The sequence below is a fragment of the Alternaria burnsii genome, assembly GCF_013036055.1.
Source record: "Alternaria burnsii strain CBS107.38 chromosome Unknown 730, whole genome shotgun sequence".
NCBI classification, from domain to species: Eukaryota; Fungi; Ascomycota; class Dothideomycetes; order Pleosporales; family Pleosporaceae; genus Alternaria; species Alternaria burnsii.
Genome location: NW_024066110.1, coordinates 1,219,632 through 1,235,055, shown reverse-complemented (window position 1 = coordinate 1,235,055; position 15,424 = coordinate 1,219,632). Strand labels below are relative to the sequence as shown.

At 51.9% G+C, this 15,424-nt stretch overlaps 5 protein-coding genes across 5 annotated transcripts; 2 read left to right on the top strand and 3 right to left on the bottom strand.

Moving 5' to 3' along the window:
- Positions 1-1,862: 1,862 nt before the first annotated feature.
- Positions 1,863-3,043, bottom strand: GT037_003829 (uncharacterized protein; the record flags this gene model as incomplete). The annotated part of the gene is made up of 3 exons (XM_038928876.1): positions 1,863-2,398; positions 2,451-2,763; positions 2,891-3,043. The coding sequence occupies 3 exons, from the start codon at positions 3,041-3,043 to the stop codon at positions 1,863-1,865; spliced, it is 1,002 nt and encodes a 333-aa protein (XP_038788583.1).
- A 1,412-nt stretch (positions 3,044-4,455) lies between these two features.
- Positions 4,456-6,360, top strand: GT037_003828 (mfs general substrate transporter; the record flags this gene model as incomplete). Its single annotated transcript, XM_038928875.1, has 6 exons — positions 4,456-4,698; positions 4,750-4,855; positions 4,906-4,940; positions 4,993-5,063; positions 5,123-5,410; positions 5,463-6,360. The coding sequence occupies 6 exons, from the start codon at positions 4,456-4,458 to the stop codon at positions 6,358-6,360; spliced, it is 1,641 nt and encodes a 546-aa protein (XP_038788582.1).
- A 475-nt stretch (positions 6,361-6,835) lies between these two features.
- On the bottom strand, positions 6,836-9,297 carry GT037_003827 (xpg n-terminal domain containing protein; the record flags this gene model as incomplete). Its single annotated transcript, XM_038928874.1, has 6 exons — positions 6,836-7,133; positions 7,185-7,413; positions 7,463-7,802; positions 7,854-8,726; positions 8,773-8,870; positions 8,922-9,297. 6 exons carry the CDS (start codon positions 9,295-9,297, stop codon positions 6,836-6,838), a joined length of 2,214 nt encoding a protein of 737 aa, XP_038788581.1.
- Positions 9,298-9,759: 462 nt separating this feature from the next.
- On the top strand, positions 9,760-10,913 carry GT037_003826 (clavaminate synthase-like protein; the record flags this gene model as incomplete). The annotated part of the gene is made up of 3 exons (XM_038928873.1): positions 9,760-9,930; positions 9,985-10,113; positions 10,173-10,913. 3 exons carry the CDS (start codon positions 9,760-9,762, stop codon positions 10,911-10,913), a joined length of 1,041 nt encoding a protein of 346 aa, XP_038788580.1.
- A 163-nt stretch (positions 10,914-11,076) lies between these two features.
- On the bottom strand, positions 11,077-13,889 carry GT037_003825 (uncharacterized protein; the record flags this gene model as incomplete). Its single annotated transcript, XM_038928872.1, has 7 exons — positions 11,077-12,212; positions 12,262-12,342; positions 12,390-12,660; positions 12,711-13,372; positions 13,419-13,698; positions 13,748-13,812; positions 13,865-13,889. 7 exons carry the CDS (start codon positions 13,887-13,889, stop codon positions 11,077-11,079), a joined length of 2,520 nt encoding a protein of 839 aa, XP_038788579.1.
- Between the last annotated feature and the right edge of the window lie 1,535 nt (positions 13,890-15,424).

The following is a 15,424-nucleotide window of genomic DNA, read 5'->3' as shown; positions in this document are numbered from 1 at the left end:
CGGAGGTCCTTCGAAGAATCGAATCCCTAGTTCCCAATCCTATTCCCATCTATGGAGTGCCTAACCAGAGGATTTGAAATGGGCGACTAGGGGCTGGACGTTTCAAGAATCTCTGTTCTCCCGTCGTCTCCTCATATTTGGCAGCGCCGTGTCCTGGATGTGTGGACGCTATGAGTGGCGAGAGGGCATCCATATGCTCAGATGTACAGAAGATATCCACATCACTGAGGAAAATCAATGGCCAGCAGAGCGTCCGCATCTTGGCGTACCAATGGGTATGATGTCATTGATCCCTACAATACCATCGCTTGGGCGGTGGGGCATGCTTTTGGAGAATTTTTCTTCACGGCATCTGACATATGAGAAAGATGCTCGGGCAGCGTTTGCAGGCGCTACAGAGATCGCGAATGCCACTTTCCCAGAAGGTATACTCTATGGCATGCCGAAGTTCTTCTTCGACATTGCGTTGCTCTGGTTACCTAAGGACTTCGTGTTGAGACGTGAGGGTGAACCTAGTTGGTCGTGTATGGGCTGGAAAGACGGTATCATAGACTGCTTGTCTGCTTGGTACATTTTCTACGCTGACATCTTTCGTGATTCGAATCACTCGTCAGACTGGGTTCCCATTGCAACCCTGAGATCTGTGGCAGAATACCGGATGGCAGATACAGCAGATGGGATAGACGCAGGATTCAATGGTTTCTACGAGTACCAGGCTTTCCGAGACTCTCCTTGTAGACAGCTCCCTACGGGTTGGAGGCGACACCGCCACCCTGATGGCGACTTCTTTACGAACATTCTCTCCTCGCGAAAGTGTTCATTCCCTCTTCCCGGAGTAAGTTCTGCCAAGCGCCATATACACACCCCATCTGCCCCCGTTCTCCACTGTTTCGCCCCATGCGCTACACTAACATTCGGGTGTACGGTAACTTGCGACAAAACACGCCGCATGATGATGGTCTTGTGCAATGGCGAGGAGATGGTGGGCAATTTCACCCTGATGTCCAATATTAAAGAAAACATACCTCCACACGGCAGCCTTTGTGAGCTCATCGCCATCTCAGCAGCCGAAACCTCCCTTCCAGAGCGTGTAGCACAACGCGGGTGGCCGATAATGTCTTTTGGGAAAAACAGAAAGCTTCTTTCTTCAATAGCAAGAAGTGATGAAGGGGGCGTATCTTTCTACAATGTCATGCGGATCCGATGGGTTGGAAATATCGCTGAAAGACGTGGAATGGGTATCGTACATAAGGAATTCTGAGACGCATTAAAACCGGAACCCAGAGAGATCATTTTGGGTTGAGTCACGCACCGACTTTGAAAAGGCAATCACGATATGCACTTATCGAAATTATCCACTCCTTCCTCAATCCTCACACTGTGGTGTGATAGACCAATGAAAGAGACCACAAAAATTATGCCAGAGACCGCCCACACGGAGCCATCAGACAAGACCAGTACCACAATGGTGCCATGCAGCTGATCCAAGTCGGTCTATGCGAAAGCATGAGCTCGCCGACCCTGACTGGTAAGTATGAAGAGATGAATAGGGCGTAAGATGTGAGTTTATATAGACGATGAAATAGACCACCAGGTGGATTTAGGGGGAAGGCAGCAAGACGCATGTGACATCACGTGATTAAAAGTGCCTTTAGGTGGGTGTTGCGCGATAGGATGTCCCGTGTTATGGGCAGTTTCACGTTGCACAAAAGCTGACATGTGAGGGCACGTGATTGTAGCAGCCTACGAAGGATTTGCTCTATACTTCTTTAAGTATCGCTTAGTTGGCTTAGGGATCATCGATCTCTTCCATTGGAGCTAAGATAACATTCAGTCAATCCAGGTCTTGCGCACACGGCACGCTACTGTCCCTCCTCCAGCCTCAACGCTTCCAGCCTACTCATACTTTGCGGATCCAGATATGGTCGCTCGCCCAAGCTGACAACTCTAAACCCCTTCCTCGGGCCCTGACCGTCGGTATCATACGTCGCGGTGTGTAACACGCTCCTGTTGTCCCAGATAGCCACGTCATTTGGATTCTGCCATCTATGTCTGATCTGCAGATCGTGATTTTCAGTAATGAGCTGTAGAAACCAATCTATAGTGCGCTTTGATTCTTCTGCACTCAACTCATTGATACGTTGGACATGGTGCCCGACGCTGTAGAGAGACTTCCATCCTGTGACGGGGTTCGTACGGACGCAGGGGTGAACAGCGCTCAGTGAGTCGCCAGTGTTCTCCGGTGCACCTCGCGCAGCGGTGTAAACGGGGAAGTTATTTTCTTTGGCAGCACGATTGAAATCCGGCTGCGCGTATGTCGCTGTAAGAGACTCGAAGAACTTCTGGTATGGTTTCGAGAGGCGATCGTAAAGGTCATATCCAGAGGCCCAAAGAGTGTCTAAAGAGAGATCAGCCACAGCGCCAGGAGTCTGGCTGCTCGCGAAACTTACCGCCTCCAGATTTTGGTAGCTGAGTCATCCTTAAGATCGCATAGTCGCTTGGTACTGGCTCGAAAGTGATGTCGCTGTGCCAGCCACTTTTGCCGCTCTGTGACCTCTCCTTGAAGAGCTGCTTCGCCAGGTCTGAGCTGATGACACTTATCTCATTGTCGTTGCCCCCCAGACGGTTTCCGGCATTTCTGACTGGGTGAATATGTAATTTGGATGTTTCTGGCTTACCCGAGAGCTCGCCGAGACGTTGTGCCAGCTCTTTCTGAAGCTCATCGGTCAAGTCATCCTGCTTGCGAAAGTAGACAACACCACGCTGAGAGACTATTCATCCTGTTAGCTGCTACAGCTTTTGAAAAGGTCGAGTGAAGCTTGCTTGTAATCGCAAGGTCGCGTATCAGCTCATCAGAGTTTGGTGCTCGCAACCATTCCTTCAGGCTCACATCAACAAACTCGCGACCGATGACTGGCGTGACCTCGAACGATTTATATGCATTCAGTACACCTTTCGACTTCAAGGGCTCGCGTGGGTATCCATGCTGTGCTGTAGGATCATTGCTCTTAGTGAAAGTGGCAGTAGAAGTGCTCGTGGCCATGATAGACGATGTTGGAATGGACTTCTAGGGCAGCATTCACAATGCATATCTTAGTAGACCATGCTACACTTATTTGCTGCTCTTAATTCGCCACATTTGCTACTACCGGGTACATATTCATGGACGGCTTGATCAACAACAGCTTCTCGATTTGCAGATTAGCATTGTTGCATCATCGCATGGATAATATGGCGCAATCGCTCTCGGCACAGCTGTAATGATACCTGCATTCACCAACTGCAATCATGACATCCTATCGTGCGCGACAATGGACAAGGTGTTGCGGGGTTGAGGCTACGACATGTGGGGGTAGAATGGCGTGCTGCTCGGCAGGGTCGTATGGCTGGCATTGACATTGATCCGGAAATAGCGCGCTGCAAACATTTGTGCTCGAGCATTTGGCGATTGCGACAGAAGAGAAATAGTATTTCTGTTGGTCCCATCCCTAGCGGAAAGTGAGAACGCGTGGACCTAGTCGCGACGCGGCTTCCGTGTGGCGGATTCCTAGCCCCCTTCATTCTCTTTCACTTTTGATTTCAGCGTCAACACCGGAACTCGAAAAACGCGAAGCGCGTCCAATCTCGAATTCGATCCAGCAATCTGCCAAAGTGTAAATATCTCACACTGAGGATTATGTGTGGGCCGATGCCGGCAGTGACTGACGACATTACCACCATTCTCACAACATATCTCGCTAGAATGCATGGCATTCTTGACAGGCTTTCCGTTGGCGATCAAAGACGGGTTTCACTATCAAAGACGGGTTCCACTCACAGAGAGCTGATTTGGACCCTGGTAGATGACGGTTTGCGCCAACCCCACGGAGCCAAGGATATTTTTTTGAGAGTGAACGTGCCAATATCCATATGGTATGCGTTCGATGAACGACCGTTAAGTCGATGATTGAACCACCCGGCTGCCTTAAGGCGGTATAGAAGTACATCCTATCATACGATGGACTTGTCGTATGCACCTGTAATGTCAAGGCGCTCTTTTCCTGTATTCTACTTGGATTGGGTGGCCCTACACAATCCTTGAAGGATTGTGAACGGATTCAGACGATGTGGAGAAATTGTGCTGCATTGGAGTACATCGCTGACGATAGGTATTCTAGCATGCTATACTGGAGAATGATCTTGTATCGCACAATCCACGTTTCTTATCTACGGCTTTTGGAACCAAGCTTCTCGGCTTTCGTAGCCTTGACTGAGCAGCAAGGGTTTTGTCTTTAGCGCATGTTGTCAATTGTACCCAGAGTTGCATCATCTGTATAGGCAGTACCTTGGTATGAGCATTTCTGGTCTCTTATAACCCTTTCCTGGTACACCCAAAGATCAGTACCGACCGATTGGTCTTAGCCAGATCAACAACAATCACGAGACGAATACCGTTACCCTCTCTTACACGTAGCCATGGCTGCATCTACGCCAGTAGAAAAGCAGGTTCCCTTTGCACAAGCTTCAGACTCAGGATCGTCACAAGCCTCCAAGTCGGTATCACCACATTATGGTTCATCTGCAGACCACTCCTTCAGCGACCCAGCCACAGCTCAGCATTGGCGTCAAATATACGAAAATGCCGAATATGAAGGACGGCATCGTTTCAACCCACATTATACATGGGAAGCCGAAGAAGAGAAACGTCTTGTCAAGAGAGTAAGTAAGAGAATTCCACGCACTGCATCAAGACTAACATCCCGGTTGTAGCTCGACTGGCGGATAGCGTTCTGGGCATGGATCATGTTCATTTCCATGGAGTTGAATCGCAGGAACATCAATCGAGCAATCTCGGATAACTTGCTTAAAGATCTGGGTGAGTATCATTGGGCTCAAGGTTACAAACTGAACACTAACGAACTACAGGTATGAACACTAATGACTACAATTACGGTCAAACTGTACGTTTCATGCACGATATTGTGTCTAGAACATTGATTAATACGAGACCAGATCTTCCTTGCTTCTTTTCTATTTGCAGAGCTACCCAGCGGCCTAATTAGCAAGAAGCTTGGTGCTGATCGGTAAGTTCAATTTGCTCATCCGTCTCTTCATCAAGGTTCAAGTGCTAAAGATTCGGCAGATGGATCCCAACGATCATTTGCACATGGTCCATTGTTAGTGCCGCGCAATGCGCCATGAAAACCAAGGCCCACTACTTCATCATCAGGTGCATCCTCGGCCTGCTGATGGGCGGTTTCATCCCAGATATCGTCCTCTGGTTGACATACTTTTACAAGTCGAATGAACTTCCGTATCGCCTAGCATGGTTCTGGACTGCTTTAAGTACCTGCAATATCCTTGGATCACTGCTTGCAGCGGGTATACTGCAGATGAGAGGACTCAATGGCTGGGGTGGCTGGCAATACCTGTAAGCTTTGCGCATACTGTTATCCGACTCATATTGGTCCTAACACTGACAGGTTCTTGATCGAAGGCGCCATGACGCTTGCTATCGGCATTTTCTCCTTTGGTCTCATGCCCCCCGGTGCCTGTCAAACTAAACACTGGTTTCGTGGAAAGAACGGCTGGTTCACTGAACACGAAGAGCACATTCTCGTGAACCGCATCCTCCGCGACGATCCCTCAAAAGGCGACATGAATAACCGGCAGGCGGTCGGCCTCCCACTCCTTTGGAAAGCAGCCTGTGACTGGGAGCAATGGCCCCTCTACCTCATCGGCCTGACAGCCTACATTCCACCGAACCCACCTCAGAACTACCTTTCCTACATCCTTCGCCAACTTGGCTTCTCTGTGTTCGAAGCTAATTTACTCGCCATACCCAGCCAATTTCTCTACGCAGTCCAACTTCTAGTTGTCACCTGGCTATCTGAGAAGTTCAAAGAACGGTCCATGATATCCAGTCTCTCAAATATTTGGATCTTCCCCTGGCTCCTTGCTCTAGTTGTCCTGCCTGCTAGCGCAAACCCCTGGATCCGGTATGCACTGCTTACCGGTCTCCTTTCCTACCCTTACTGCCATGCTATTCTCGTAAGCTGGAATGCAAAGAACTCGAACTCTGTTCGTACGCGTGCTGTCTCAGCGGCTTTCTACAATATGTTTGTTCAGTCTGGCAACATCATTGCTTCAAACATTTATCGCGATGACGACCAACCATTGTACCGCAGGGGGAACAAGATACTACTTGGTGTCTGTGTGTATAACGTGTTTTTGTTCTATGGTGTGAAGGCATTCTATATTTGGAGGAATAAGGTGAGGGAAGGACAGTGGAACGCGATGACAAAGGGGGAGCAAGAGGACTATGTCATCAACACCAAGGATGAGGGAATGAAGAGGTTAGATTTCAGGTTCGCGCATTAACAAGGAGACCGAGGATGGAGACCATGCGTCCGTTTCTGTACTGTAGGCTTGTGTAGAGACCGGGATCTAGCCTGTCCATATCTTTTGTCTGTGTGACGGAATGGAACTCACTCAATACGATAACGTTCTTGCATAATATCACCTGATCATCTCTATGCCTAAAGCAAGACTTGAGGAATCCGATGGAGTTTGAGTATTGCTATCTTCTACGGTATCATAGACTAGGCCTATGGACACCACGACATCTCCGCCTTCCGTGATGGCGATCCATCAGCTTATCGACTGTCTTGAGGAGCTTGTACACGGCATGCATATCGTCCACTTTGCTTTCGTATGCGGCGTACCAAGACTCCATACCTCTCAAGGCACCCGTGACGGCGAGGAGCCGATTTTCTTGGGCTCTCATGGGGTAGCGACTTAGCTCGAGAGCATCTCTTACCATCGCCAGACCCATGTGGGGATGCTTTTTGCGGTTCTATCGCCGTTCAGAGAGCCAGCTGTCTGTCTCTGCCCATAGCTGCTTAGTCGCTTCTGGTATAGTCGAGTTGTTTGAAGACTTGACGCCGGCATATATAGCATCCCATAGTGAGAATGCTGACTTGAGATCGTCGGGGAGGTTGAGTGATTGCGGGAAGTAGCGTGATGATGCTGTTTCAACGACGCGTGCTTTAGTTTCGGGGGCAGTTGGATCGGCATCGTTGCTGAGAAGTTCATCGAGGTATGATTTGACAGCTATACTGAGTGCACAGTTGTTGGGGAGTAGAAAAGGTAGCCTAGTAAATGTTAGTATAACACGCAGATAAGTAACAGTTTAGGTCACCAACTTCATTGCAATGACTGGTATTTCAGCGTGCCGATTGCAACAACCAGTGCAGAACATCTGTGTGGCTGCTACCTCAACCAGATCTCGGAGCGCCTGGCGAACAACGTTGATAATAGAGTTGTAACCAAGTAGATGCTGACTAAGAGGGCCGGTAAAACCAATCGGGCGGTGGTGAAGAATCCCCAGGCCAGCAACACGAGATACTAGCATGTTCGAGTTCTTATCTTTCGCTGTGTAGCTGTCAGCTGTGCAAAATCCTGTCAAGCTCGTTGTACTTACTACTACCACGCATCGGTGCACCATTGTACGCAGAGAACATGTCGATATCGGAGGTCAAGAGGCCCATCCGTACCAGCTCGACTGCAATCACTGCAGCTTCTTCGTGCTCCTTCTTGCCCTTCAGACCCTCTATGACGGAAACTAGGACTTTACCCCAAGGTGTCAGATTATGAGTCTTTGTATCAACATACTCCCGTAGAGCAAGGAATCGCCATATTGAGTTGTACAGTATTTCGGAAGTGGACGAAAGCGGGCTTTTAGGGTCTTTCTTAGCGATCGATTTGGTAACGAAATCAGTGTTTTGTAGCGATAGAATGGCTGCACCGAGAGTTCCGCAATCCTATTGCAAGCGTTAGTACTATTTCAGTGACTGAGCTACAGGTCTACTGACCTTGTACTGCGCGATGACATCCTTGAATGTAGCTTCCTTTACGTTCCAGGTGTCAACGATCAAAGGAGCCTGTGCTTCCGATGGCTTCTCAACAGGTATGGTTGTGGACGGCCGTTTACCGTTAGGGTCTACTGGCGAATACCAATGTGTCTGATGGAGAGATTGGTGTCGGTACCAGTTATGCAGAGAGCTGGAAAGGAGATTGACGACCGGTGTTCGCAGCGGAATGAGTTTGGAGCTGACGAGTTCCTTGTACTCTGGGGAATTGCCACCATCCATTGGGGGAACTTCGAATACTTGACAGGTAGTACGCCATTGAAGTATACGTGGGTTGATGAGGCCTTTCGACATGTAGTGGAGGATCTCATCTGGGAGTCTCTGACCCAAATATTGACCAGCATCATTGGGCATAGACGCGGAGTTTTGGGGCTCGACCTTTCCTTCCTCCGTGTAGACGGGGTGGTTCTTCACGGCCAAACGTGCTTTCTGGTATCGTGTGACATATTCTTTTCCTGCCGGCGGAACATCGTTATTGTTGACAACCACAGAGTATCCCGACTGGCCATTGTTCATGATGGTCTTGATAGCGCTGTACGGCTTGATCAGCTCAGCCCTGTTAGGCGCATCGAGGATGGGGTGGGTTGGGAGGAACGGCGTGCCAGCGAGTATGCATGTGTCGAGGAAGATGTCGTCTGAGATGTTTGGAGCGCCGACGAACTTGGACAGGTCGGCCACGCATTTCTCTCGGCGGATGAAGCTGAACTGCCGGGATTCGAAGTCCCAAGATGTGATGATTTTGGCGCACTCGAAGATGAGGATGTCGGACGATCCGGCGATGGCGTGAAGATATTCGTGCTTCTCGAGATATGCCAACTAGACACAATTAGCCATTGCCATGGACTATGCGGAAACTGCTAACTTGGGCCCATGCGCTGTAGGGTGCAACGGTCCAGCGAACGTTGTGTTCGGTCAGGGTAGACTGTAGCGCACGGAAGAGGTCTTCGGGCGTGACATAGGCTGAGAGCAGTCAGTAGGGTATACAGTGCCCTCTCACAGCGGTTGCCGTACTTGATTGTCCGAATTTAGCGACTGAGGCTTCGGCCTCGTGGCTGTCGTACAAAGTCCAGGCATTGATATTCACCGCGGCTTCTTCCGTCTTCTGCCTGAAAGGATCTTCCTGTTTTGTGATGTCCAGCCCGCTGAAGACAAAGTAGGGCTCGATGTCGAAGCTGCGGAAGTGGGCTAGGTCGTCCTGGATGTGCTGTGTCAGGGCCAGTGGAAGGCCGCCCAGGGCTGGGACAAGCGGTTCTTTTGCGCGTGGGTGGTTGAGGATGCGCTGGTTCAGGTACTCAGCGGCTTCAATGCCTACGCGACAGCTGCGCAGCTGTTCGAGCTCGCCCGTCTCGCCGAATGCGGCCGTCCATTGCACGAAGTCGCGGATCATGGTGCCAGTCGCGCGTGGAATTGGTGGCCAGGTCTGTAGTAATGGCGGGTGGTAATGAGTGGGTAAGAGCAGAGTTGCGCCTCCGAGTAATGCTGTGAGAGTCGTCTACGGTGGATACTGTAGCGACGACGTGTACTGATGTCGTAGCGGTGGTTGCGGGGGTTTGGGGCAGTAAATTGGAAGCTCCGACGCAGCTCCACGCCTTGGCGACTACCGAATCCCTGATCAGCCGGGCGCTAGCTCAGGTACAAGCCATTAGGGCATACAAGTAGACGGAGTTGTGCCGAGTGGATATTCGGACGACGCATCAGGCACTTCGAGTTGAGTGGCCTGCATCCAGATATATCCGACGTCTGATTCTGTTCCCTCTGTAGCTCTCTTAGTGCCTGAATCCCGCCTCACCTCTGCCCCTCACCTATCCCACCTCCAGGCCTTCGCACCTTACCTCCGCAGTCACCCAATATGTCTCCTCCCGAAAACGACCAAGGCCCCATACCAGTCATCGACATCTCCAGGCCATCCGAGACAGTCGCTCAGCAGGTACTGGACGCAGCTTCTACCCATGGCTTTCTCTACATCAAGAATGACGGTGTGACCATTCCACCACAAGACATCGATGACATGTTCAAGGTGGTGAGTCGTCTCAAACATGCCGACGGAAACGCATTCATTCATCGATATGTATAGTCCAAAGGGTTTTTCGCCGCCCCCAAGGAGCACAAATCGGAATTCGCAATCCACTCGGAAAGGGCTGGTGGCATAAATCGGGGTTGGGTTCAGATGCAAGGCGAATCACTAGATCCCCAAGGCCAAAAGGTAAAGTCTCATCGAATTACAAATAGAGAGAATGTTGGTGTTGATACAAGCATCAACAGCAAGGCGACCCAAAGGAAGCTTTCAACATCGGACCTCCCAACCCAACCCTTCAACCCCTACCTTCACCACTCCGAGAATCGTCTGAATTGATATCACGTTTCCAATCATCATGCCATGCCCTCTGCACGAACATACTCTCCCTCCTCAACACAGCCCTACAAATCCCCGATCCCCATTACTTCAGCACCCGCCACGACCAATCCCTTGGCCCGTCCGGCACCATCTTCCGCATGCTATACTACCCGCCAACCTTATCCCAGGGAAAAGAGTCCAAGCAAGGCGAAACTAGTATTCGTGCAGGTGCACATTCAGACTATGGAAGTCTCACTCTTCTCTTCCGACTCCCGGGCCAACCCGGTCTTGAACTGTCTACGCCTTCAGGTTGGAGAGCCGTGCCTGTGGATCCATCCCCATCGACTAACCAATATCCTCCTATCTTGGTAAACATAGGTGACTTGCTGTGTTACTGGACAAATGGGATGTTGAAATCTACTGTCCATCGTGTTACATTCGAGGGTGGACAAGAGAGGTACAGTATGGCGTATTTCTGTCATCCGCTGGACGAGGCGAGGTTGGATGCTGTGCCTAGTCCAGCAATTGAGCGATTTGGCAACAGCGGGGAGGAAGAACTGAGGAGTCAGAGAAAGAGGCTGGGACTAAGAGAGGATGGGTTGGGTGAAGAGATCATAACAGCCAAGGGACACTTGGAAAGAAGGTTGAAGGTGACGTATGGGATATGACAAGATCTATTATGCTTGGAATGGTATTACGAACGCCACACTATGCCCTTTGCCTAACCAAAACACCTCGCTATGCTTTGCGCCATGCCATGCAATGCAATGCAGAGAATCCAAGACAAGTCCTCGTGCATGCACTATACGTAGATACAGCCAGGAGTTTTTATCACCTTCTCTTCCTGACTGCCCTTCCTGTCGCACCTCCTACATCCTTCACGACCCCAATGCCTTCAACTGCTACACTCTTATCTTGTACAGTACCACCTAGCTTTCTGATCATCTGTTCTCTGGCCTTGGCCGCACCTGGAGAGTCCCAACCTAGTTCCTGACTAGGCTGGTACTCCTCTACAAGCACCGTGCTCTCGTTCTCCTCCTCAATCGGTGGATTCCCGGAGCTGTCACCAGCCGACGCATTGGATCGCGTAGACGTGGCACGACCTAATTGCCGTCTTTGACGGGTCTTGCCGGGTGCTAGATCAACTGACGTTGGCGCAGTTTTGCGGTTCGCGCGGAGCTGAGCTAATATGCTAGAGTAATCCTTTTCTTCTGGTTTGGGTTCCTTTATTGACTCTTTTGTTTTTGGTGCCTCCTGTGGAGCCGGCGGTTCGGTACCTGCCGGAATCACTGAGTCGGGATCCGGATCAGGAACTACGCAATCTGGGGCAGTGTTGCTCTGACCAAGCTTTGACTTGCGGGGTGCGGGAGCTATGAGTGACTCGGCGGATGAGCTCCGGGGTCGTGAAAATGGTTTTGAAGCGTTCGAAGACGTTGATGGACGACGTGTGGAGTTGGCGCTGGTTTCCTGGAGAGCGTATGATGCTGCACCGTCCAATCCATGTGTGGCAGACTCATCATCATGGGTTACATTGTCAGCATCGTCATTAGCGTTAGCCACCGATTCTGTTGCTGATACAGGTGCGTTGTTTGCTGATTGAGCGAGAGCAAGAGCACCAGGCCGTTGCAGCCGCTGTTGGCGCTGGGGCTTCGTCACGATCTTGGTGGGCTGTTGCTTCTTCTGACGCAGCTCCAAGCTTTCCTCTTCAGGACTCGGCGCAGTAGGCGCACTATCCTGGGGCTCAGATCTCTGCTTCGCCTTCTGTGGCTGGGGTGGTGCTGGCGTGTTCAACTGATATTCGGCATACGACTGCAACCGACTACTGCTCAGACAATCCCATAGCCATCTCGCATGTACTGCGGGTATCCGCTTGTCCGTAGCGAATTTGAGTTTCGGAGTGTTTGCGGTAGGAGGGTTGCAGATCACAACCGAGGTCTTTGCAGATAGCTGTTCATCGTACGAGGCGCCTGTCAAGATTGTCAGATCATTCCAATGGACGCGGAGCAGGAGCCGTACCCATAAGCGTGACAATTTTTGTCACATGCAGCAGCTCGATGCCGGAAAAGCCCGTGGAGTTGATGGTCAGGCCAGAGAACCCTGGCTACGTCAGCAACCAATAAACCAACGGTGATGCGCAAACTTACCACTAATACTAAGCTTTTGGAATGGTCGACTCAATACATCACCCGCGGGGTCTACTAGACGTTTTCCATAGAGACAGCGCTCGACCCACCAATTAGTGACCAGATTGAGGTGTGAACCGGCACGCTCCGGAAGTGCCGTCAAATCGACCTCAACGTCATGGGGTATTACAAAGTAGCCTCGCCGTAGATCTTCGGATGAGGCATTGTTGAGATCAGCCACGCGCATTACGTGCGCGCCGTTGCTCTCGAGATGCTGCCGCAAAATGTTTGTCTAGTGGAGACGTCAGTGAGGTCTAGAATCTGAGGTGGAGAATGGCGAACCTTTTCTACATCGAAGCCATGTGTGCATACGACGCGACCCTCAAAAATGCCATCATGTTGGGACGCGTCGTTGGGTTGTGGTGGCAAATGTTGTTCATGACTGTCTGCATGGTCATCAAGTTGCGCTTCGGTCAGCGTATCGTTGTCATGAATGGAGGCCGCTGGCGTGTGTGTACGAGTGCTTGTACGCGTACTATCTGGCTTAGTAGCAACGTCCTCTGTCCACTCATCCTCGTCTAGCTGTCGTTCGAAACTGGGCGCCGTGATGCCCGCCCAAAAGGCATCACTCTGGCTTCCTACCTTGGTGCTTGCCGAGCGACGCAGCTTCCTGCGAAAGGGATTCAGAGCTTGGCCTGTTTCTGCGTCTCGTGTGCGCTTGCCCAGGGCGGGCGAGGCAGGCAGTTTGCGATCCCAAGCACCATTCCCGCGCTCCTGGACGGGCATGGTGGGGTTGTAGAGGGCCTCGTCCAACACCATGCCCCTCTCTAGACTTTGGTCGAGCCATTCTAACGCCACAATCTTCATCCTCCAATTCAGGGCGTGTTCGTACTTCTTCCCCGATGGTGCGGCGGCGATGAGGTGGGTGACGGACTTGGTGAGGTCACCATGGTACTCGGCTCCGTTGGCATCGACAGTCTCGTGGATGCGCTTCCGTTGCTCAGCTGCATTGGTCAGTACCGTCCCATGTACGTAGAGCGGGCGACGTACGGTTGTCGAAGCCAGTGAGGCATATTTTCAGTCCCGCGAGAGTCGGCATGCGATACTCCTTTTCCAGCGCGGCCATGTCCAAAATGTCGTCGCCAGCCATCCACACCTCCCTCAGCGCCTCGAGCCATTCTGGGGACAGGACCTTGACATCGTCGCGCGACTTGGCGACATAGCGGTATTTAGCACTGTCGGTGCTGCCAACTATGAGGTGGGTTACGTCGGACGTGAGGTCGAGCTTGATGGTCGCGCCCATCTGCGCGCCAATGGCTGCGAGTTTGGCCTATGCGGCTGTTAGAGCGGGTGGGATGTGAGGATACTGGTGGACGTACGCGCTGCTCGGGGGCGATGGAGGTGCAGCAGAGGATGGCCCCAGCAAGGGGCAGTTGGGCTGTCCCTACATAGAGTCAGCGATTGCGTTCAACGCATGGCGGTCGTGTCAGACGCACCGTAGCCTACATCGTTCGCATCCATGGCACTGGCGGGCACCTGCAAAAGTCGCAGTGTCGTGTGCTTAACGCCGAAGAAAGCGCGTCTGGGCTAAGCCTCGTCTTGCCCACGCGTTGCGGGGAAGCCACACTCGCGGTCACGTGGGTTCTGGCGGTGGAAGCCCTACGTCTCGGCCACATCTCGCTACTCCTTCCGCACTGTCCGCCTTGCTTCCCATCTTGGACCATCCCCAGATGATCCGAACCTCGCCACATGCCACGAAAAAAAAAGCTTTCTCCTCCACTGCCGAGTACCCACCGCAGCCAGAATGACGACTGCTTTGTTCCTGGCCTTGAGCTTGGGGGCGGCTGAGTTGGCAGCCCGCCCTGCTCTCTGCGCCGATCCGCCCACTCACGATTGCTGCAACTCCAGATTCAGAACCCCAGGCGCTGATCTTTACGCAATTGGGCCTGCTGTTTTCTTTTCGGCGATCGTGGGACGCAACGCGCTGACACCCTGTTTGTGTGGTTGCAGTCGCGCTATGCCGCAGGATGCCCGGGCATGCTCTATCAAACTGCTCCAATATTGCAAAATCAAGGCACAGGCGCCCGCCGTCCATGCACAGCCAGAGGGCATCAATCGCTTGGTCTGTCTTGACACTTGAGAGATTGCGCGTTGCCCAGGGACAGCGTGGCTATGGAGCTTGGGGTCTAAGCGATCCCGTCACTTTCCATGAGCGCGTGCTCGTGCTCGTGCTCGTGCTCGCCTACATAGATGTAATCTCATCCGTGCGGGCTTAGTCGTGGGAGGAAGCCTGCCATGTCGTCGTCGATCAAAGTACCGTGCCGGGTATCCCGTAGTCGGTCGCTATCCGCCAACGGGTCTAGAAGCACGTCTTAGTAGATGCCCATTGAGATCTCACCCCTGCATCGAGTCCTGCAAACTCTTGGTGCTCAAGATGATGTAATGCATCCGAGCCTCCGTCCGCGCAAGCTACGCTCCCATAGCGCTCCTAGTAGCTAGCACTTCATATACCCGCTGCGGGAATACTCGTCTGTTACGCTGCTTGACGTGCTCATGAACGTTTCCTTGCCCCATCTGGCACCACTGCCTTCTCCACTTTGATAATTCTGCTAAGCAACATCTCAAATCCACCATCCCAGCTGCTGCGACCCCGCCGACCAGCAGCACTGCACACCGTCCGCGTCATCCGTCCTGTTCCCTGCACTCGACACCGGTACACTTTCGCCGTCCCTGCACTGACTTAGTCTGACATGCTCGCATCCTCGTAACATGCTTGCAAGTCGGCTAGCTGCAACTCACTTCAAAACACCCGCAAGTCCCTGTTACTCGCCGTTGTTGTCCTGACCAGAAACCTCCCCTCGTCGCCAGCGCAGTCGCTCCAAACAGGGTATTCCCGCACGCTTCCGACGCACCGGCAACCTCACCGCTCCACAACACTACAGTGGCCTGTCGTGCTGATCGCATTTACACATCATTAACTAGGTAGCCTCACCAAACTTTTTGATACCCTGTCTCCCTCTGTGAGTCCTTGTCTCATCTCCCCCTTCACCGCGTTC